Consider the following 22,224-nt stretch of genomic DNA (forward strand, 5'->3'; position numbering starts at 1 on the left):
AGAGTTCCTCGTCTAAAGATAGCAAAAATATTCAATAATGGCCTGATCTTTTTGAAAGATAAGATTGGGCAAATACCAGCGGCACACTAGTGTGCCCTGGCACACTGGTTGAAAAACACTGCCCTAAACAATCTACAATCTACTTTTAAACCTCACCCCCTACATTGCATATTACCGTACTTTTATTGCAGTGTGTATTTTATGTAGCACTATTTAAATACTCTATACAACACGCTACAGTGGGTATTAGCACGTCACATTGGGTATTTGTATATTGTATTCCTTTTGCTTTATTATTGTATTGTTCTCAGCAAAGGGATGCTGCTGGAAATGTGAATTTCCCTTCGGGGATGAATAAAGTATCTATCTATCTATCTATCTATCTATCTATCTATCTATCTATCTATCTATCTATCTATCTATCTATCTATCTATCTATCTATCTATCTATCTATCTATCTATCTATCTATCTATCTATCTATCTATCTATCTATCTATCTATCTATCTATCTATCTATCTATCTATCTATCTATCTATCTATCTATCTATCTATCTATCTATCTATCTATCTATCTATCTATCTATCTATCTATCTATCTATCTATCTATCTATCTATCTATCTATCTATCTATCTATCTATCTATCTATCTATCTATCTATCTATCTATCTATCTATCTATCTATCTATCTATCTATCTATCTATCTATCTATCTATCTATCTACAAGTGGCCCAGGCAAATCATCAAACCATTTTGATACAAAACCCTGTAAAAACATGTGGATCACATGGGCAATGTTTGTGATACAAAGATGGCCGACCAAAATCGGCAGCCGTGGGACTGTCGTCTTCTGATTGGCTGAACTTGTATGAATTACTTTTGTTTTCAGTAACGCGCCCAACGCCGTCAGCTACATAACCCAAAAATAGTGTGCAACACCATCAGTGGACACAGTGGACATTATGAAAATTGCAGTGGTAATGTCTCATCACAAGATCAACTCTGGAGCACAGTCCGAGGAAGGAGAAGTTGAGGCGCGCAAAAAAAGAACTGGGCTGACATAATCAAGGAATGAACTGGTGCAGACTATACCACAACCCAATTTCAGCCCAGGAACCGTCAGCAGTGGAGAGGTTTGTCCAGAGTCGCATCCTCAGTGGTTCCCCAACGACCCAGGCGGTTAAGAGATGTGTAAACGTATCCCAGCTGACTTCAGGTAAGAGGCAGCGTGAACATCCAAAAACCCTCTGGAGCTGCTGTTTTGGTTAGCAATGACGTTGGAAACCTTGGACATAAAAGGGGGAGGCGTGCAAAGGAAATCAAGGTTGTTTTTAATGTGCAGTGAGAAAGTATAAGGGCAACTGATCATGACTCGTGTTTCTATAAAGATAGACGTTTCTCTCCGCGTGAAAATTGTGTTTATATATTTATATAAATATCTATATTATATATAGAGTACATATCTATTTGCTATGCATACTCAAAAAAAGTCACACCTTCAAATATTTCTAAAGTTTTTTCCCCCCAAAAACACATACATACTCCTCTTCTTGCCTTAAACATGAATTATTGTTACATAGAAAATCAAAGCAGTTATCACAAAGTGAACATTGTTTATCTTTTAAAAACAAACAAACGATCAACATTTTTCAAGTTCGTTTGGGATTCCAAAGTCATGTAGAAATCATGGAATTGTCCTCCCTGGTGGATGAAACGATAAAATCGGAGTCCTCAGGCATCTGCTTATAAAAATAGACACATTTTTTTAAAATAATCTACACATTTTTTTTAAGGTGAGGCATTCTCAAATAGAAAATTCCGAACATCATCTTCGTCTGCTGCAGGGAGCTGATTGGTGTGGACAAGCCCCGCCCCTGCATTCCACACATTTTCTATTTTTGCATATTCTAAGATATTTTTTGTGTGATAATCATGTTTTTTTCCTTTTTTTTCCTTTTTGTTTTAAGTAGATACACCTTTTACAGGTCAATAAACACCTCAAAGTCACTTCAGCCCCTGGAAGTTTATCAAATGTCCAGGACAACCTAGAAAATAATTGAAATGAAAGAGTACACTGCATAACTTGCTTCGCAAACAAGAGCATGGGCGTTGAAATAGTTTTGGAAAGAAAAACAATAGATCAAAATATACACCTTTGGAAGTCAAAGCATACAGAAGCGTGGAACTGGCGACTTAAATGTTCATACAAATTCACATACATGCAAATACAATTTATTTGAATGCCGTTGAATGATTTTCCATGTTTGCTCGAACACCTTTGCAAATATGATTACGTTTTAATGTAAATGTAGACAAAATACGGATTTTCTCCTATAATACCACGTGGGTTGGAAAATAAAAAAGTAAAACAAGTTTATAATAGTTTTTAGTAATTTTAGCATTTACAAATATGGTCACAGGTTTATTTGATACGGTTGCCATGACGCCCAATTGGCCCCGCCCGTGTGGCACCAGCTGCGGCTTGTTGAGAGATTGGCTTTATTAAGCTCAGCGCTCTCACGCTCAACGAACTTCTGCCCCGTAAGACTCGGTCCTGTCCATGTTGGTATTTCCTGTTCCCGTCTATTTTGTCCTGTTTAATATCGGTTTCAGTTTAGTTTCCGTCTAATTTGTCCTGTTTATTTTCGATATCCTGATTCATTATGTATCCTGTCTGTCCCGTCCTGTCCGGTATCGACCCCATCTGTCCGATATCAACCCGGGCAATTGGAATTGATTTCGTCGGTCTCAGGCTTCCTGTCTTTCCACGTCAGACCGCTGCCTAACGTGCATGACTCCCCATTTCCCGTAAAATAAAAAGCTTGTGTGAGAATGTCACGCTTTTGGGTCTGATCCTGTTCTGGTTCTTGACATTAGTATGTATACATTAGCAATTTTTATGATTTAATCCCACTGTACATTGTCTCGTAAAATTCCAACTATAACCTACTGCTTTTTTATGGATTTACCATCAGAAAGCTGAAGCAAATTTCGGCCAATTTATAGAACTTACTTTGTGTAAAGTATAAACAAAAAATTAAACTCATATATATGTACAATGTCAAATGAATAAAATTACTGAAGACGTATCGGCTAATGCAGTAACAAAGAAATCTAATTAGATTGGAGATTGAGTCTTCGCTAACAACTGTGCTCGTTGACGCACATGAAACATTTTGGGATATCTGTTACAAATGGAATGCCATTAACAAATCGACCAAAGAATGGCAGCTCCAACTCCACAAAACAAACGTCATTCTGATCTTTGTCAAGACACAACTTTTAGTGCCATGTAAGTGCTCTTTTACTGCCATGTTGCAAGAACTCTTTGCAAGGAAAGGTAAGCTACGTTGCTAAAACCTTGAAAACTCTTTGTATCGTCTTTATTGGTCATTTTTCATTCTATGATGAACACAATGTATTTACTTTTGCAAAAGTGATGGGTGCGGCTTATAATCAGGTGTGCCTTATAGTCGAATTTAAAAATTATATCATTTGTCATTTATCCACAATAAAAATACGAGGTAATGACATCTGTGTGCCAACAGCTCGTTTACAGGTAAGTTTACATTTATTCAGATTCATGTTTGAATGCACTTGTAAATGTTAAAAATTGCTTTGTATATACATTTTAAAAACCATGCAAACATTTTTCAGATATAGTTTAAATCACTTAAATTTTTTAGGTATGTTCATTGTCATAATTTTTCCACTACAATACTGATGTCAAAAGTAGTTAGTGATACCGAAATGGCATACCGATGACAAGCACATATCAACAGTGTGTTGTATTTGTTCTATTGGTGTCTATAACTCTCCTTTTTAAGCAATTTACGGATATGCCTGAAAATTAAGTGGGCAGACATTTGTAAATTTTTTTGTTCCATTTTTTTGTTTATCTTTTACCCAGATGTCATTTTATCTAACATGTTCTTTTGTTTTATTGTATTGTAGATGTAGATATCCTTTATTTGAGAGTACACACCTCACTACCTCACGTTTCCGTTGTCGCTGTTTCATTGTCATTCATATCGACATATCGACATTGTGCTTTGCAGAAGACAGCACACAGCAAATGCCATCACAGGAGCTGGTTGGGAAGATCTTTGTGTGTTGGGTGGGCGTGACTGTTATAAGGTGTATGCTGCCAGTCAAACAGATGGGGTAGGCAGGTGCACAAGTCAATTTGTCCACCGAAACCAAATAGAAAAGCACGGCTACAGTAGAAATGGTGATCACCAGCTGGTGCTCCCTAGATTGTTGTAGTTGTATTAGACAGAGGTGGTGTCGGAAGGGAATGCAATAGTGGCGCTGCAGGTCTGGCCTACTCTCACAAATTACTCCTGCCGAGCCTTTATCTTACCAACACCAGATCTATAACCTATGGTACGGATTACCTGGAGCTGTAACTCATGGGAAACTGCTACAGGACGGTTCCATTTTTAGTCTTACGGAGCCCTGGCTTAATTCAAGGATACCTGATGCTTGCGTGCAGCTAGCCTGCCCCTCTCTCAATAGTTTTCTTCCTCTGAGAGGAGAAGCCATCCATCCATTATCTGCACTGCTTATCTTCAGTAGGGTTGTGGGTGTGCTGGAGCCTATCCCAGCTATGTCCGGGCAGTGGGCAGGGGACACCCTGAACTGGTTGCCAGCCAGTCGCAGGCACAGAGACGAACAACCATTCACTCGCCCATTCACACCTGGGGACAATTTGGAGCGGCCAGTTAAACTGACATGGATGATTTGGAATGTGGGTGGAAAGTGGAGTGCCTGGAGGAAACCCACGCAAGCACGGGGAGAACATACAAACTCCGCACAGGAAGGCTGGAAGCTAGATTTGAACACACAGAATTATCGTGGACACGCTAATCACTCAGCTGCCGTGCCGCATAAGCCATACAATTTTGTTGTAACTTTTTATTACGTAGATTATTTATTCACCTACAATTCTGTGATCTGTGTTTTTATTTGTGGATCTATATTTGTTATTTTGTTACAGTCGTATACTCTCAGTTGGTACAGATTCATCTTGAGGTAGGTTTGAACGTAGGGCGCTTTTATGAAAGGGCGTCGCTACTTCAGGGATTTTTACGTTTTGCGGGTTTTGACCCCCATTAAACATGGTAACTGAGGTAATACTGTACTTTAAAAGTTGTGTACCAGATTTCAACCATACTTGTTAATATGTTTAAATGTGGATACGAGGGTTTTACCAATATGTTTAATTGTAATTGCAGTACATTTGTATACATGCTAAACTTTTTACATTAAAATGTGGTGGATATTATTGCGAATTCTATTTTCATGGATGAAACACAATCCATTTGAAATATTAAAAAAAAATATGTGTGGTTGTTTGAAGCTAGAAAGGGCTCGTTGGAGCAGTTAATTCACGCACAAAGACTTATCGTCTCACTTCAAAATAATGCAACCATAGACTAAGATACTAGTCTCTAGTCAAAGATTCTTTGTCGATATATATATATATATATATATATATATATATATATATATATATATATATATACATAAAATAAAAAAGATAAAATAAAATAGTAGAGTTGTTTAGATTTTGTTTTCACAGAGATACAGGTAGCCAAGCAGTAGTCTAATGCATGAAACTGTAGTATTGGTAAGTATGCATACGTATAAATATATTTGAGTTTCAGTCCAAACTGTATCCGTCGCAACGGCTATTCCACGCTAACGTAAAAGCAAACTCCTTGATAACCAAATCTAGAGCAATTAGCAATGCTGCTATCACGTACTGATACCATAAATATATAAAATTATCCGACGCTACAAAAAATAGTTACTTTAAGGGACAGTGTGTATTATTTGAGCACTAAATGTAACTGTATTGAGAAAGTGCAACCAATAGAGTTCTACAATGCACAAAGATTACAATTTGTGAAAAATTAAAGATCCCTAACAACATAATTTTCTTTTAAACAACTTTACCAGGACTTTTAGGAAGTGTTTAGTTTTTAAAAGCATTTGGTAGTTTGAAACCGGAAGTGGCAACCTTTTACCAAAATGGAAATAAATTGCAAAATTGTTGGAGTAGTTTATTGACACAAAGACTTGGTCTCGCTTCAAAAAGGAAGCAGCCGTAGACTAAAATACTAGGCAAGGGTCAATATTTTTTGATGTTGTTTAAATTAAAAATAAAATAAAATAAGAAAAAAACCCAGATTTTGTTAAAAAAAATGAGTGTTTTCAAGGAGGGGGGGTTTACGTAGTAGCTTGACTATTAAAATGTATAAATGTCACAACTGTACCCACCACATCGGCAGTTCCACGCTACCGTAAAAGCAAACTCCTTGGATGCAACAGAAAAGTGAATGACAGAACAGAAAAATAATGCTACAAATGAATGGAGTTATATGTACAAGACCCTGTTTTCCTTTTTTTGCGTGGATGGATGCATGTGTGTGCATACATGGGTCCAAGCGTGTTAGTGCATGTCCAAGATAGCGTTCTTCCACGGGAGTGTCCTTTGACAATTAAAAATCTCCGTGTAGATAATGACCTGGAACAGAGCGTCTGTCCTTCGTTCTGTGGGAGAATCAGGTATCACCCAAAAAGACTTTCACCGTTGTGACTCTCTGGGTTACCAGATGACGCTAGAGATACTTGTCTCACGCGGCAGCAGGGGTAGCATGGCGTTGTTGGCGTGCGCCTCCTCCAGGCTGTGCTCGCGGCTCTTCCCTGGTGGCCTCTGACCGTTGAGCAGCGTGAGCGGGATGTTGCAGTAGGTGTGCTGTCCACCCAGCGACGAGAGTGGCGGTAGGGTGCCCCCTGCCGGCAGGTCGTACTCGTAGCTGCGGTAGTAGTGTTTCTGCCTGACGGTAGTGTGGTAGGAGTTGTGGAAGGACGAGCGCAGGTCCGGATGGGCGGTGGCCATGGCGGTTGAGGTGGCCGCCGCCATGGAGATGGCCGAGACGGTCTGCAGCTCGCCGAAGGCGCCCTGCTCGCTCACGTCCAGGGCCGGCTCGTGGCCCAGCATGGACTCAGTGCGCCGGAAGGGCATCTCGTACTGCAGCTGCTTCCAGAACTTGGAGTGCAGCTTGTTGCTCTTGGGGCCGCGCCACTTGATGACGGTGAGGGTCTTGATGGTGTGCTTGAGGGCTTCCACCTCCTGGTAATTCATGATGCCGCGCAGCTCGGCGCACTCGATGAGAATGACCTTGATCTCGCCCGTTGCTAGCATGTTGCGCAGGCGCGTTTCCAGCTCGAAGATGCTCCAGCCGCGACGCACCACGTAGTTGGGCGTCATGACGATGATCAGGCGCTTGCTTTGGTCCACGCAGCGCGCGACGTCCTCAATGTACGCTGTGGGAAACAGGAAGGTCCGTTTTAAAAAGAAATAAGAGAAAATGTGGCGGTGGCTGGGTTGAAGACGTGTACGAAGGACAAGACTGAACAAGACACACTCGGTTGGACAAAAGACGATAGGTCAACAATATGGCATGGGACATGTCCAGTCTTCAAGCGGGGACTGAAGGTTTTAGAAAGTTTTACATCCATCCATCTGTCCATTTTTAGTATTTTAGTCCAACCGTCCATCCAGCCATACTAAGTGCTTACAGTCCATCCATCCATCTATACCAAGTGCTTACAGTCCACCCATAGTGCTGACAATTCCTCACCCCATCTGTCTATCCTTCCTTCCTTTTCTACTCAACTTCCTGAACCTAACAATGGTTACGAGGCTGCAGGCACATTTGTCAACAGTCTTTCGGTAGATCTGGTTTCCAGTCAATCATTTCTTTAATATGATAAAATAATTCAATTGTATTATCCAATAATTTTAATATAATTACCAAGCAGTCTACTGAGGTCACTGATCAATGACGGGGAGTTTTAGAAAAGTTGCATCATTAACCTGTATTTGTATTATTTACTCTACACTAATAAAATAACCTTACCCTATGGACAACAAATGTTTTTAATAGATTTTTTTTAATTGCTGATAAATTTTCTACTTTGTTTTGCTAAAAAAGAAAAATAATCCTTGGAATAAGAAACAATGTCTACCTACTATGGGGAGTAGTGTCACTGTTCTGCTCATTTTAGGTAATATTGTTCTAATTTTGTGATAAAATAATTCTTAATGTGAGTATGTCTTAATGTAAGTGTGTTTTACATTTGCTATTAAAGAGAATTTTGCTTCTTTTCAACGTTGTTCCTATTTTACCTGTGACACAAGTCATAACTTTCCAACAAACCAAGACCAAAAACAAACAGGATTGTTTTCCTCTCATCAAATAAGAATGTTTTTTTTTTTGTCAGTGCAGTATTATGGAAAAGGTGCTGATGTTTGAAATGGCACAATACAGTGCGCACTCTTTTTACGATTCCACCCATCTTATGAATGTTTGTGTCCGACACAAATCTCCTTCGTTATACAATTGTTTTTCCAATATCCAAAGTCAGTGGCGTACTAACATTATCCTCTGTGCTTTGTCATCTAGGTGAGACTTTTGCAACCCCCCTGAGTTAAATTGCCAAATGGCTTAGACAGTCATTGGTTGCAGCCGACAGAACTCAGTTCCTTTTCGAAATTGCGCATTGTTTATAGCTATGGTTCAAGTACAGTACATTATTTATAAAATTAAAGAGAAAAAGAGCCAGGGTTTCACTTACGATCGACAATATTCAAAATGTTATTGCAAAGTATGAAAGTATACATTAGAAGTGAAGATTAGTGTACTTACTGGGCAGTCACAGTTGACGTAATTGAGGTTTGGTTGCAATTCATGATCTTGGAACGGATTAATCCCGTTTCAATTCACTTCAATGGGAAAAGGTGTTTTGATGTATTACGATTTCATTTTATGTCACTGCTGGAACCAGTTAAATTTATGAGGCAGCAGTGTACAGTGTTTTCAAAACAAGTGCAGTTGGCAAAAAGTACTTTACTAGCAATACAAGGAGAACCTTAGATGTGGTAGCTTAGACTCTTACATCAATTGATAATTTTTGATCATTTATGTTTATTGTGTCTGTTATATCTATTACCTGATGATTAAAATGTCACCTTTATCAGATAATGGGCGTACTCACAAAAGGTCCCTTTTTTAATACACCGTTGAGGGTGTATTTTCATTTTTCCCCTACACCAATTTTACAGTTATTACGGAAAATGTATTTGAAATGATATTCAAGGGGATCTCACAGTAAATACTTACTTTGCAATAATATAATTTATGTGCAACACGTAAGTGGAAACTTTCTGATTCCTATTGCATTGGCGAAACACGTATAAAGCAGACAAATGCATTTATTTTCATCCATCTCAGAGCGTCGCCATTTTGCCCCCTTCATCCCAGCGAAATTGCTGCCGGGCTCCCTCTGTGCCTGCGTTGCAAACTTTGTGGCGTTCAACCCTGAAAACAGGTGAGCTCCAACGGCCGCAGTTCGACCTCGTCTGCTTGATATTCCACGAATTCAACAGCAATCATAACATTGTGTTTAGTATTACAGTGCCTTGGCAAAGTATCGGCACCCCCAAAGAAGTGTTTGACGTGTCGCCTTGTTCAGGTTTCAAACTTATACAAAATAAAACTTATTTTAACATTATGTAAGACACAATGAAATGAAAAGAAAAGAAAAGAAACTACATTTTTTCAACATTTTATATCGTATATGAATAAAAAAAATTGAAAAGTAGACATGGCAAACACATGGCCACGATCCACAAGTCTTTTTGGGTATGTCTTTATAAGATTTGCACATCTTGAAACAGAAGTATTTGCCCATTCTTACTTCCATAGCAGCTCAAAACAGCCTAATAAGTTTGAAGTCTGGACTTTGGCTTGGCCATTCAAATACTTTTTCTATTGTTGGTTATTAAAGCATTCCTTTGTAAATTTTGCTTTATGTTTAGTGTCGTTGTCATGTTGGAAGGTGAGTCTGTGCCCCATTATTAGGTCTCTTGCAAATTCAAACAGATTCTCTCTGTAGTTGGCTTCATCCTTCTAACCATCATCCCTCACTATCTTTAATCTCTGCTGAGGAAAAGTAACCACACAGTATGATGCTGCCATCATCATTTTTGACAGTGGGGATGGTGTGCTCATGGTGACATTATCCCTAACGCCTGGTCTTGAACTTCTCAAGTTTAAGGTGTGGTTAAGAACGAAAGTCAGTCCAAAAAACAAAAAAAATAAATAAAAAGGATTGTTCCATCAGGAGGAAACAATAGCAGAAAAAAGGCAACTAGAGCTGGGGGACCAATTTCCGACAAATAAGGCACCCAAGATGCCCTAAGCTTGAAGCTCTTATTGTGTGGTCCTCAATTTATTGCCCTCTGTTGTGACCAATCACTTCCAAGTTTGAATCCATAAATCAAAGTAATTTTCTTTCTTTTTCAGGGCTTTTTGGGTCAGAAGCATTTTTTGGGGGGGTTGCAACAAGCGATATACTGTAAGTTTAAAATTGCAGCTGATAAAAACAGTTGCTGAGTTGAAAATAGGTTGTCAATGCCAGTATTTCTCAAATGGTGGGTCACGGACCCGGTTTTAGTGGGTCACAGACAGGCCTTTGCCTTGACAAAATAATGCTAAGGAGAAAAAAAGTGGAGGGTCGATTAAACCCCTTAACAGTAGACAACGATAATGCCCTGCCCGATCTTTTCTCTCCAATTAGTCATTTGGTGCATTTGAGAGAACCACATCTCATTTTATTGTGATTTTGTTGGTTTTATTTTCCTTTTCTGTCCATAATAATGTGTAAAGTAAGTGCTATCTAATTTGTTTTTTTTTTTTAAAGAAAAAAGTAAAAGAAACAAATCTTATAAAACTGGCGGATATCTTTGTCCTTTTCAAGTATTATGTTTTTCTATGATCAAAAACAACTCAAAAGAGAAATCAAAATAATATTTAAAATGAGAAAAATTATCTTCAAGCAAAATGAACTATTGTGGTAGTTATGACTGTACGTGTGAGAGTATAGTTGTACAAGTGTGAGAGGGTGATATTATATGTGAGAGCAAGTGTGATTTGCTTCTCAAACAACCTTTGATATCTTTATCTGTTTTTGAGGATTTGAATGTAATGATTGAATGTGAAAAAAAGAAAAGAAAAGGAAAAAAATCTCGGCAAAGTACCTCCAAAGAGTCGTGTGTCATCCTGGTAATGCTCAGTGGTGAGACCTAAACATAAACATGTAAACATTCAGGTCAAGAACACACAAAACACAAGACATGCTCAACACGACATCCTACGCCAGCGTGGCCTCGCCCGCCTTCGTCCGCTTTTACTTTAACGTTCGACCGATTCGCAATTTTGCTTTGATTAAATGCGATACATTTCCCACTGAAGTTAAATTTCGTATGGTCGGACCGGGATGTGTTTGTGTTTTATCTGTTCCGCATGACGCCATAACAACAAACAGGCAGCATGGCCAGAGACTAAAGTATCTATCGATGCCTGAGACAGCCTACCCAGCGTAAGAACTAATTTTCAGTGGTTTGCAAATGCATGCGGCCAGGCACGCAGGATGAGTAATTTATCCATGATATCGGCTCTTGCAACCGATGACCAAAACAGAAAAGACACAAAAACACTCAACATGAAACAGAGCGACTCGATTGGCCAAAAGGACTTGGTGCTTACTTCCGGTCGGAATGAGGTCCCGGTCAGGGATGAAGAGTTTGTAGCCGTAATGCTTCTCCAGTACGTCGGGGAGAATTTCAAGGGCAAAGCGTTCCTCCTCTCGTGTCTCCTGACTCCACTGGTCCGGGTCGACTTTAGTGTAGGATAGGTAGGCGTCGTAGTCCTTGTTTTCTGGGCGCGAGGGAAGAACATATGCTATTTATTTACAGCTGGCTGTTTTCTGTTTTGTATTATTGAATAATGCTTTTTGGAAATACAGTGATAATTCACTATTAGGTTGTTTACTTATCACGCTTATACTAGGGGGTAGCCAACATTTTGAAAGCTACTTTTGTGTTACTGGTCATCGGGAAGGGCTACCAGTTTGAAATGGATTGGAATATCTTGAGACAAGTTAATTGACAACCCAGCAACATGGAGTGGAAGACCTGGGAACAAGTTGGAGACACCTGCAGTATACGCAGTATACAGTACCTTTATTTGTGAAACAAAATATTCTGACTATAAGCCGGGACTTTTTTCCCCAAGCTTTCAACCCTGTGACTTATGAAATGATGCGGCTAATTTAGACTTTTTGTTCCAACGGCTGGTAGGGGCAGTTGAACCGTAAAGGTAATAGTGAGACAGGTGAAGCATATGTGTTGAGGAAGACGCAAGTTTAATGTAACTGCGTGCTTTGTGCATGAATAAAACTAGGATGAACAGACCCTCATCATGGAAAAGGTGTCAATCAAAAGGTGAAGGGCTAACTACCATATTGGGAATAATTTTAATAGTCTGTTTATTTGTAAATGGAAATAATGTGGAGAAACGAACAGATTACAAGAAGTAACGTCCAACAAAGCAGACATGTTTAAGGCAGATTCCTATTTATCTGGTCGCGTTATTTTTTTTTTGGAATAAATATCTCGCATGATTAGATTCTATGGATTGTCCGTAATTAACGAAGCCATTTGCGCGGACATTTAAAGAAGTTAAAGACGGCCAGGGGACAAAACGGTGAGGTACGCCGGTTTGATAGTTTTTGGGTTTCTTGTTTCCAAAGGTGGGTAGTAACGGAGTACATTTACTCGGTCACATTTACCTGAGTAAGTTTTGGGAAACTTTGAATTTCTAGGAGTATTTCAAATTCCCTCTACTTTTACTTGAGTAAATTTGTGAAGAATAAACAGTACTCTTACTCCACTACATTAGGCAACATTGAAATCCTTACTTTGTAAATCCCCTCCAAGTAAATATGCGTCGGTTTGTCCCCGCTATACCATGTTTAACCAATCAAACATAACAGCCTCGTCATGTGACCATGTTCAACTTCAGCGGTGGGTCATTGTTTACGGATGAAACTGATAAAAAATGTTGCTTAGTTATACCGACTACAAAAACAAATAAAAGGAGAAGCACCCCTGGACTCACTTCAAAAGCATGGTCCCTTTAAAAAGGGTGCCAAACACCAGCTACAATATGTAATGTCTCCTTTGTTCGAGTTTATGGGCTAGCTTTTTGTTCTGCTTGCAGAGCCTTTTAAGATAAGTAGTGGGACTTTAAATGTGCCGCATGGTGGTGCATGTGCTTAATTTATTTTTGGATTTATACTATTCGTATTTTATTGTTTATTAAAGCACATGAATTTACAACGATTATTTTAATCTCCTTTGTAATTAAATGTATTTTTTGTTGATTGTATGGACTTTGATAATTTGATGATCTGATTGGTTGTTTTAAAAAAGTCAATAAATACGACGTTGCTACAGTTACACAGTGCTTGAGTGTTTTTTTTCATCAGGTACTTTGAAAGTACTATTTGAAAGACTACTTTTACTTCTAATGAAGTCATATTATTCTGAAGTTAAAGTACTTTTACTTGAGTAACATTTTTGGGTACTTTACCCACCTCTGCTTGTTTAAGACTGATTGTGATGTATCTCTGATGAGTATATCTTGAATCCAGATATTTTAAGCTTTCCAATGATATGTGGCACGGTGTATTTCAGTGACTGGTGACATTGTACGACACGTATTTGTTTATCAAAAGTCCGGCGGCCCACCGACGGGCCGTCAGAACGGTAAGGGATCAAGATACCGAATATTATTAAAACTCTTTCTGTGTAATATCTTTCTTTGTAAATATCTCATGTTTCAATGTGGGCACATGCGGCTTATAATACGGTGCACTCTCTCGTCTGAAATTTAGGATAATTACTTTTTTGCAGTAAGGCACCAAACACTGGAGGTGACACAGAAGCGCCTGGAAATGATTTCCCTTCAGGCAGCGCAAAAAAAGTGAGCAGGCAGCAAACAGACAAACTGAACAAAGTATTCATCGCGACACATTCAGTAAGTCCGTGTCATTATTCTCCGCGGAAGCCGAAATATGGGCCATGCAAAAAAAGGAAAGAGGACTTTTTCGCAAACTGTTTGAGGAGCACGCACGGCTTTGAAAGCATCGTGAAGGAAAAGGCTGCGTCGGGCCGCCTTTTCTCGGTAGGACGGGGACATCAAACAGTCCGGCTCAAATTAGCAACCGACCTTGCAAATTAAGCACCTAGCAAAGTTGTGGGAATCAAAACAGCTCGCACCGGCGGCAGCCCCGGCACTATGACTTAATCATGTGAAAGTTTTTGACGGCAAAACAATAGGACGATCATTATTTATGAGCTTGACAGAACCCATACGAAGCAAAAAAAAAAAAAAAAAAAAGAGGACAACGTTCTCAAAAAGATGTTTTGGAGATGGAGCCTATTCTGCTGGAGGAACAAAAAAGTTCACGTTTTGATGATCCTTTTAGCGACTGTGAACATTTTTCGGAAGAATGTCTTTCATCTAAATATTAAAAGCTAACAGTGGTGGACGGCATCATTATTGAAAATTTGGAGATGAAAGGTAGTGGAGAGAAAATAAAATAGTTGTTCCCTGTCTGGGAACACACTTAACTCAATCTACTGTACTTCTTGATAACAAAAAACAAAAATCGGAGGAAAAAAATACAGAGAGTAATTTGGGGCCACCAGTTAACCTGTGGATGTATGACCTAGCAGTACATACACTAGGGTCGAAGATAAGTGGGGAAAAAAATACGTATGGCATCATATCATAAAAGTGCTTGTGGGAATACCTAAAGATGACAACATTATAACTTTTTGTTCTTTCTAAAGATTTTAAAGAACAACAAACCCATGGGGTCATTTTTGAACCCACTTATGCGTCCAAAGGTTAAGCAAAAGCTCAGCCAAAAAATAGCTCACCAGTGACGGGTCTTGGGGATTTTTTAGGAACAAGTGACAATAGAAGAATAGAATTCAACCATTTTTATGTGTTTTGTTTTTACTTTAAAGTTAGGGTGCGTCATTTGAGGTGACCTTAAAAAGTTTGGTTGAATATTTTCTGTATTAATTTCCTGTCAACGATGCCCAACTGAATTAAAAAAGCCATTATGCTTTATTTTCCATTGCGCCTATCTGCTTTTATCTTACTTATATCCGAGGTGTTGGGGGCAGAACACATTAAGTTAAGGGGCTGTAAAGAGGGCTGGAGAGAGACATCATGCTCGTCCCTGCAGGTTTTTGTAGAGTTGCTATTTGTCAGAGGAGCACAAAAATGATAAAAGTAAGAAAAAGCGTGCTTCTAGTCCAAACGCCAACCCAAACTCCATACATAATTAGAAATAAAAGAGTTTATTCGCGCATGTATAAAAATGCATGTGATCAGGAGATGGCGGTAGATAGTTACAAAGTTTTCAAATCCAGCACCCTGCCTTTTATTATCAAAACTTAATGATAAATGCTTGTTTCTGTTTTATTACTAGTCACCTGCAAAGAAGATTGCATAGGATGCCAGGGTTGTTCGTTCATTTGACTATTATGCACCGTTGACATTATTGTCACTAACGGCATATCATGTTTCAGGTCTTTGATTCCTACACCTTTTAGAGGTGATCGGCTCTTTATATGTGAATGTGTATTAAACTGGTAGCCCTTCACACTTATCAGTGGCCAAGAAGTAAACTTTAAATGTAAAAAACAATTTACCTCCATCCAGGTCCTCACTGCCGAAGTGCCTCCGGTAAAAGAGCATCAGTTCAATCCTGTAGCATTTGTATAGCGAGATGAGGAAGATCAACAGCAGCAAGATGGCCCCCAGACCCCCGGCCAGCTCCACAGTGTACATGAGCTCTGCTGAAGATGACACATACAGAAAATCGGCAAGAATATCAGTGGCAATAGGATGAGAAACAAAGAGTTTGGTTGTGTCAAACGTTCAATTTTGTTCTCATGTCACAGTGAGATTCTTTTGGACATGTTTGTTTCTCCACACATGACATAATAGGTATGCAGAGTGAAGATTCAGAGCTACTTTTGAGCGACTGCTACAATGTTACTTATTGTAGAAGTTAAGTGGAGCTGCAATAGTTTTTGGTTTGTTAAGGTCAAGTACAGGTATGTGTTTCTCCACCAAAAGGAAAAGATGTAGCTTCCTTCTTCCAGGTTTTGTCCAGATTGCATGCAAACTTTCACTCCCAAAATGTTTTTACATAAACACATGAAACCTTTTAGTAGTTTTCATAATTAAAAAAAATCGTAAAAAATGTGTTTTCAAAATAAAGTCTGAATAAGGATGGGAAGTTTTTGCAACGGTTAAATTTACAGAACATTCTGGGCATACATGTCTTACAGGCAATGGGAGAAAAAAATCAAACATGCAAAGGCTGAGGTGATTTACCATCATTCATATACAAAAAGGGTGGTCCAAAGGCTGATTGTATATCTATTATAAAATTGAATATCAAACATTAAAGTGGTCTCACAGTTGACTGTTCTTCTGACAATGGCCTTGTCATTCTTGCGCAAACTGATTGGCCTGACGAAATTAACTACGTCTCTTTAACAGGGATGAGTTGGACCCTGCTGGATGCGATAATATGAGATGGCACTCAGGAATGTGCTTGTTTACACACCTTATGAGCTGAAATTGATATTTCCTGTCTCATTGTGTCTTTCATCTAAATAACTGAGGTGATGAAATGAAATGAATGAAATGATCTGCACTTATATAGCACTTTTCAAGTCAATGACTTCCCAAAGCGCTTTACAATATGCTCCACATTTCCCAATAGCGACCTTGCAGCCATGTAAGGCGCTAACCTGCTTATTGGGGGTATTAGGGGTTCAGTGTCTTACCCAAGGACACTTCGACGTGTAACACGGACGAGCCGGGATTCAAACTGGGATCCCTTGATCCCAAGATGAGCGCTCTACCTCCTAAGCTAACAATGGAACTCAGGCTACTTCTGACTGTAAAATAAAAACACAACTGAAGTTACCTGATTACGACTAAAAAAATGAAAATTATATTGTAAAGTAGGTATAGTATTTTATATGATACATTGGAGGGAAATTTTGCGACTGAGAGACTGAACAAAAGTTTCGGATGGGCCGGTCTTGGTAGGTTTGCCGTTGTTTTATGCTCCTCCATTTTTATATTATTGCTAGGACAGCGCTCTAGGAGATGTGTAAATGTTGCGAAATAAGTCATCTAGGTGTACATTGGATCATTCAGAAGTCATTGGGGATCTTTTTGACTTAGTTAGCTGAGCTTAGAGAGCAGGGGGGCAATGTTTTTGCAGCACCTACTTTTCAGTTTTTATCGTTGAAAATATAAATTCGAAGGTTAAAATAATTTGGTTCCGCTTCACGATTGTTGATTCTTACAAAATATTTTTGTTTTTTTTAGCTTCAAGTTTGAAGCCTTAAATGTGGCAATGTGACACAAAGTTCTTGGAGGGCCAATACTTTTGTCAGGCACTGTATCTTTGAACTGAACCATCATCAGGACAGTAGGGGAGGAACTGAGGTTTTGGCGAGGCAGCATTCGTGATAGGACGGAGACAAATAGATGAGCCAAAGAGTTCATTGGCTCACAGCACGGCACTGATATTTGGCTGCTTTCCACGCCGAAGCTCAGGTAAACGTGGGACATTAACCAAAAATGTTTCTTTGCACCCCGACGTCCATTCTGCCTTTGCCGCTTATAACGAACCCCCCACCAACAACACTCCTCCGCCTCCTCGCTGCATTTCTCTGTTCATTTCTCTTCTCTATTATCTCCTCCCAATCTCCCCAGTGGCTCAGCATGGGGAGGGATGACTTATGTTGTGAATTAAAGCAGCGTTTACCTGCTCGCCTCCGCTAAAGAATTGCTGCGCTTTACATCTCTGTCAGCGCCGGTCCCGGACGGCCGCCATCTCACTTTTGCGTGAGCAAATATTAGATCCGCTACAAAACCACATCCATTTTAGATGTCATACTAGGTCAATAAAATGATTATTCATTTTTAGCTGTGAAGTCACACCGTCCGAGGATGCTGATTTTGCCTCGGAACTGCACTTATTTCGGAGGGAACCACAGAGTCTTGTGGTGTCTGATTTATTTTATCTAGCTTAAATACAGGGTTGGGTAGCGTTACTTTAACTTGATTACTTTCAATTACTTTTGGATTACTCCAATACCAAATATGCTAATAAAAGACAAAAGAAACTAAATATGAATAAAATGACTAAATTTTGTGCAGGCTTGGGGAGTAACGGAATACATGGAACGGCAAAAATGATGTAGGCAAGCTGTTTGGATTTATTTTCATTTTGTTTCTGTCGCATTTTATGTTAGTTTTGCCGGAGATCAAAGAGATCAAAGCCAGGAGAGAAAGCTTACCCCATGATGTGAGTCATAATTTTATTCATATTTAGTTTTTTTTGTCTTTTATTAGCATGTTTGGTATTGGAGTAATCCAAAAGTAATTGAAAGTAATCAAGTTAAAGTAACCCTACCCAACCCTGTTTATATATAGGAAAATTGACTTGTTGATGCGTACTTCAAATGTTAATGAAAAATCATTAATTTTCCATTGACACTTGCTGACCAGTTCGGACCACTCAAACTATTTCGATGACATTTTCAAAGAACTGCAACTTTTTAACGTTTGTTTTTATTTTAAAACTTCAAAGAGGGTGTGTTGTTTGAGGTGTACTCTACTTTAAAAAGTTGAAAGTAGAATATTTTTCCAGTGAAAGGATCTGTAGTGAACTTGGAAGTTTATTTTCTGTTTACAGTGAAGAAGAAAAGTATTTGAACACCCTGCTATTTTGCTTTTTACCTCACTTAGAAATCAAGGAAGGGTCGAAAATTTTCATCGTAGGTGCATGTCCACTGTGAGAGAGATAAACTAAAGAGGAAAATCCACAATTCATAATGCACGATTTTTTAACAATTTAGTTTTGTGATATAGCTGCAAATAAGTATTTGAACACCTGTGTATTTTTAGAATTCTGACCCTAAAAGACCTGTCAGTCCACCCATTAGAAGTCTACATGCACTCCATGTATCACCCTGAATCAGATGCACCTGTTTGAGGTCGTTAGCTGCATAAAGACACCTGTCTCCCCCACACAATCAGTAAGACTAATTTGTAACATGGCAAAGACCAAAGAGCTGTCCAAAAGCACCAGAGACAAAATTGTACACCTCCACAAGGCTGGAAAGGGCTACGGAGCAATAGCCAAGAAGCTTCGTGAAAAAAGGTCCACTGTTGGACCAATCAGGAAATGGAAGAAGCTAAACATGACGGTCAATCTCAATCGGAGTGGAGCTCCATGCAAGATATCACAATGTGGCGTCTCACTGATTCTGAAAAAGGTAAGGAATCAGCACAAAACTACACAACGGGAGTTGGTCAATAAGCTGAAATGAGCTGGGACCACCGTTTCCAAGATTACTGTAGGTAATACACAAAGACGTCATGATTTGAAATCATGCATGACAGAAAAGGTTCCCCTGCTTGAACCAGCAGATGACAAGGCCTGTCTTAAGTTTGCCTATAACCATTTGGATGATATAGAGGAGAGATGGGGAAAGGTTTTGTGGTCAGATAAGACCAAAATAGAACTTTTTGTTTATAATTCAACTAAGCATGTTTGGAGGAAGAAGAATGAAGAATACAATCCAAAGAACACCATCCCTACTCTGAGGCAAGGGGGTGGTAGCATCATGCATTGGGGGTGTTTATCTGCACATGGGACAGGATAAGTGCACTGCATTAAAGATAGGATGACTGGGGCCGTGTATTGTGATATTTTGGGCAACAACCTCCTCCCCTCTGTCAGAGCATTGAAGATGAGTCATGGTTGGGTCTTCCAACATGACAACGACCCGAAGCACACAGCCAGGAAGACCAAGCAGTGGCTCTGTAAGAAGTATAGCACAGCCAGTCCTCAGACCTGAATCCAATAGAAAATCTTTGGAGGGAACTCAAACTTTGTGTTTCTCAGTGACAGCCCAGACACCTAAATGATCTTGGAGAAATCGGCCCTGCCCACTGCCCGAAGATAGCTGGGATAGGCTCTAGCACCCTTGCGACCCTACTAAGCGGTTCAGATAATGGATGGATGGATGGATACAAAGACTATTTTCCAACTAAAAAAACACTGTTTCTTTTGCAGAAAAATCATATTCATTGGCACACATTTTAAATGTAATCCATCTCTTTAGTAGAAAAAGTGAATAAGTTGTGAAAATCCAACTAGGCATGCACGTATCAAAACTCACTTGAAGAATCGAAGCATTTAGCTGGCAGTAAAAGTATCAAGATACATTGCACAACTATTTTTCGTCACTGCCCTCAAATGTGTGTTTTAAATACATATTTTAAACCAATCTTGAAATGTGTTAATAACTATAAACATTTTTAATTCCGCAATATTATATAATGGTGTTACAAAAACTTTTTATGGAGGTATTGGGACGTCATGTATTCGAGCGGTTCTGCAACATTTGCAGTCAAAGTCGGTCTTGAAGATTTGCAAACGCTGATTGGAGTAGGCAGGTATGTGCATAAGACAGCTGGGAAGTTTTTCAACGTTGCTTCAAGGGAGACTGGAATGAAATATAAACATCAGAATAGCGAGATGGTAAGAAGGGTGAGCAAATGGGACTTTGTTTGTAATTGTTGGCAGGACATCTTTGCTTTTCTGCTGTGCTGTTAATGTGCACTGACTGACTCCAACACGTCAAGTCAAGTCATTTTTATTTGTGACGCCCTTAATCACAAGGAGTCTCAAAGAGCTGCACAGACCAGACTTTTGCAAACTACAGACTATTATTACACCATCCCCTGATCTAAAACCTACGTGAGGGCAAGGACAAACTACTCAAAGGCCTTCTCATGAGGAAAATCAAGGAACCTTGAGAAAGGACAAACTTTCTGCGTTTTTAAAAAAAACCCTTGTGAGGTTCTTTGATAACAACTCTTTTGATTTTATGGGCTACATATGGAAACACGATAATCTAAGGATTCGGATTCAAGACATTTCAATTTGTATGCCAGTGTTTGTTGATTTAAGATCGTGAAATAATGAACAGCTATTCTTCTTTATACAGTGCCTAGCGAAAGTATTGGCCACCCAAGATCTTTTTGTCATATTGCCTCATTTCAGACTTCAAAGGTAATGTATCTCCCTGATATTGGAATTAAATCCTGGACCTTTTGTCAGAATCTACACTGGTGCAGTGGGATTTGGGTTATCCTTATCCATGACAATGCCTGACCTCATGTGGCTTTAATATAAAGGCAGTGCCTGGAGAATGAAGTAATTAATATCATTAACTGGCCCCCATGTTCACTTGAACTAGAATAATGCGGCTTATTCAGTGATGCGGCCAATTTATGTAATTTTTCTAACAGCCGCCAGCGGCGCTCGAGTTCAAGGCACATGACGCAGCTTACAAGCTAAACGCAATCGAGCAGTCCGATAAAGGAGGAAACAAAGCTACTGCACGCAAACTTTACCTTGCGAGCGTGTTGCTAGCGTGTTTTTGAATAAGGGAGCGTGGGACGTAGTCTGTAAGACAAGGTCTCTTTCCCATTCTAAAGGAGGACAAGTTTGACGAGGTCAGTTATAAGGGGAAGACGAGAATGGTTTACCGTGACTTCTACATGTACGGTATGTTTTTTTTAACAGACCCGCTATCTGTATTGTGAGCGTGTTCTGAGTAGCGTTTTGCTACCCTTCACAGGCACGGTTTGGGATGAAAGTTAAAATATTATTATTAAAGCTTTGAAAACTCTCTCGGTGTACCGTCTTTCTTTGTAAATATGTGTAACCATGTATAATATGTATTTGCAACTGTATATTTTTGTAATGTATTTATTTTGTATTTATTTTGGACACTTATTCTGATAAGTCTTGCACTGACCATTTAAAAAGAAGGGGCGTAACAGACGCAGGGGATGACGGGAAGTGGGGACCGGTAGAGGTGAGTGTTTGTGGACACGGCAGACAATTATGGATATATATTTTTCCCACCCTTACCTTTGAAAATATACACTTTTTTTCCTTGGATTACTTTTAACGGGACCTGGACTCTGCAGGTCTGCATCAAATGTTAACTACCGGTATCATTTTCTGTTCATTTTACCGGCTGTGGTTTTAGAACTGTGTACTTTATGTTCAGTTAAAATCGCGGGACTCAGTGTAGGGTTTGGGTTAATTTCATGATTGTGTTACATATTTTAATGTGGGCGCATGCGGCTTATGTACAGGTGCGGCTTGTGT

General features: G+C 39.3%; 1 protein-coding gene across 4 annotated transcripts in view; it reads right to left on the reverse strand.

The window, feature by feature from the left end:
- Window positions 1-5,584: 5,584 nt before the first annotated feature.
- il1rapl1a (interleukin 1 receptor accessory protein-like 1a) overlaps window positions 5,585-22,224 on the reverse strand; it is a 383,889-nt gene continuing 367,249 nt past the window's right edge. The window contains exons 9-12 of one of the 4 annotated variants that reach the window (XM_088352941.1): window positions 15,650-15,793; window positions 11,625-11,795; window positions 11,117-11,161; window positions 5,585-7,338 (exon numbers count right to left, since the gene is read on the reverse strand). In XM_088352941.1, the coding sequence (XP_088209067.1) occupies window positions 6,617-7,338; window positions 11,117-11,161; window positions 11,625-11,795; window positions 15,650-15,793 (1,082 nt within the window). In that variant the 3' untranslated portion in view covers window positions 5,585-6,616. Of the gene's footprint in view, window positions 7,339-11,116; window positions 11,162-11,624; window positions 11,796-15,649; window positions 15,797-22,224 lie in introns of all 4 variants that reach the window. The other 3 variants (XM_088352940.1, XM_088352943.1, XM_088352942.1) reach the window with 3 other exon arrangements.

Source organism: Urocampus carinirostris, chromosome 14 (assembly GCF_059441175.1).
Source record: "Urocampus carinirostris isolate Australia breed hairy pipefish chromosome 14, RoL_Ucar_1.0, whole genome shotgun sequence".
Taxonomy (NCBI): domain Eukaryota; kingdom Metazoa; phylum Chordata; class Actinopteri; order Syngnathiformes; family Syngnathidae; genus Urocampus; species Urocampus carinirostris.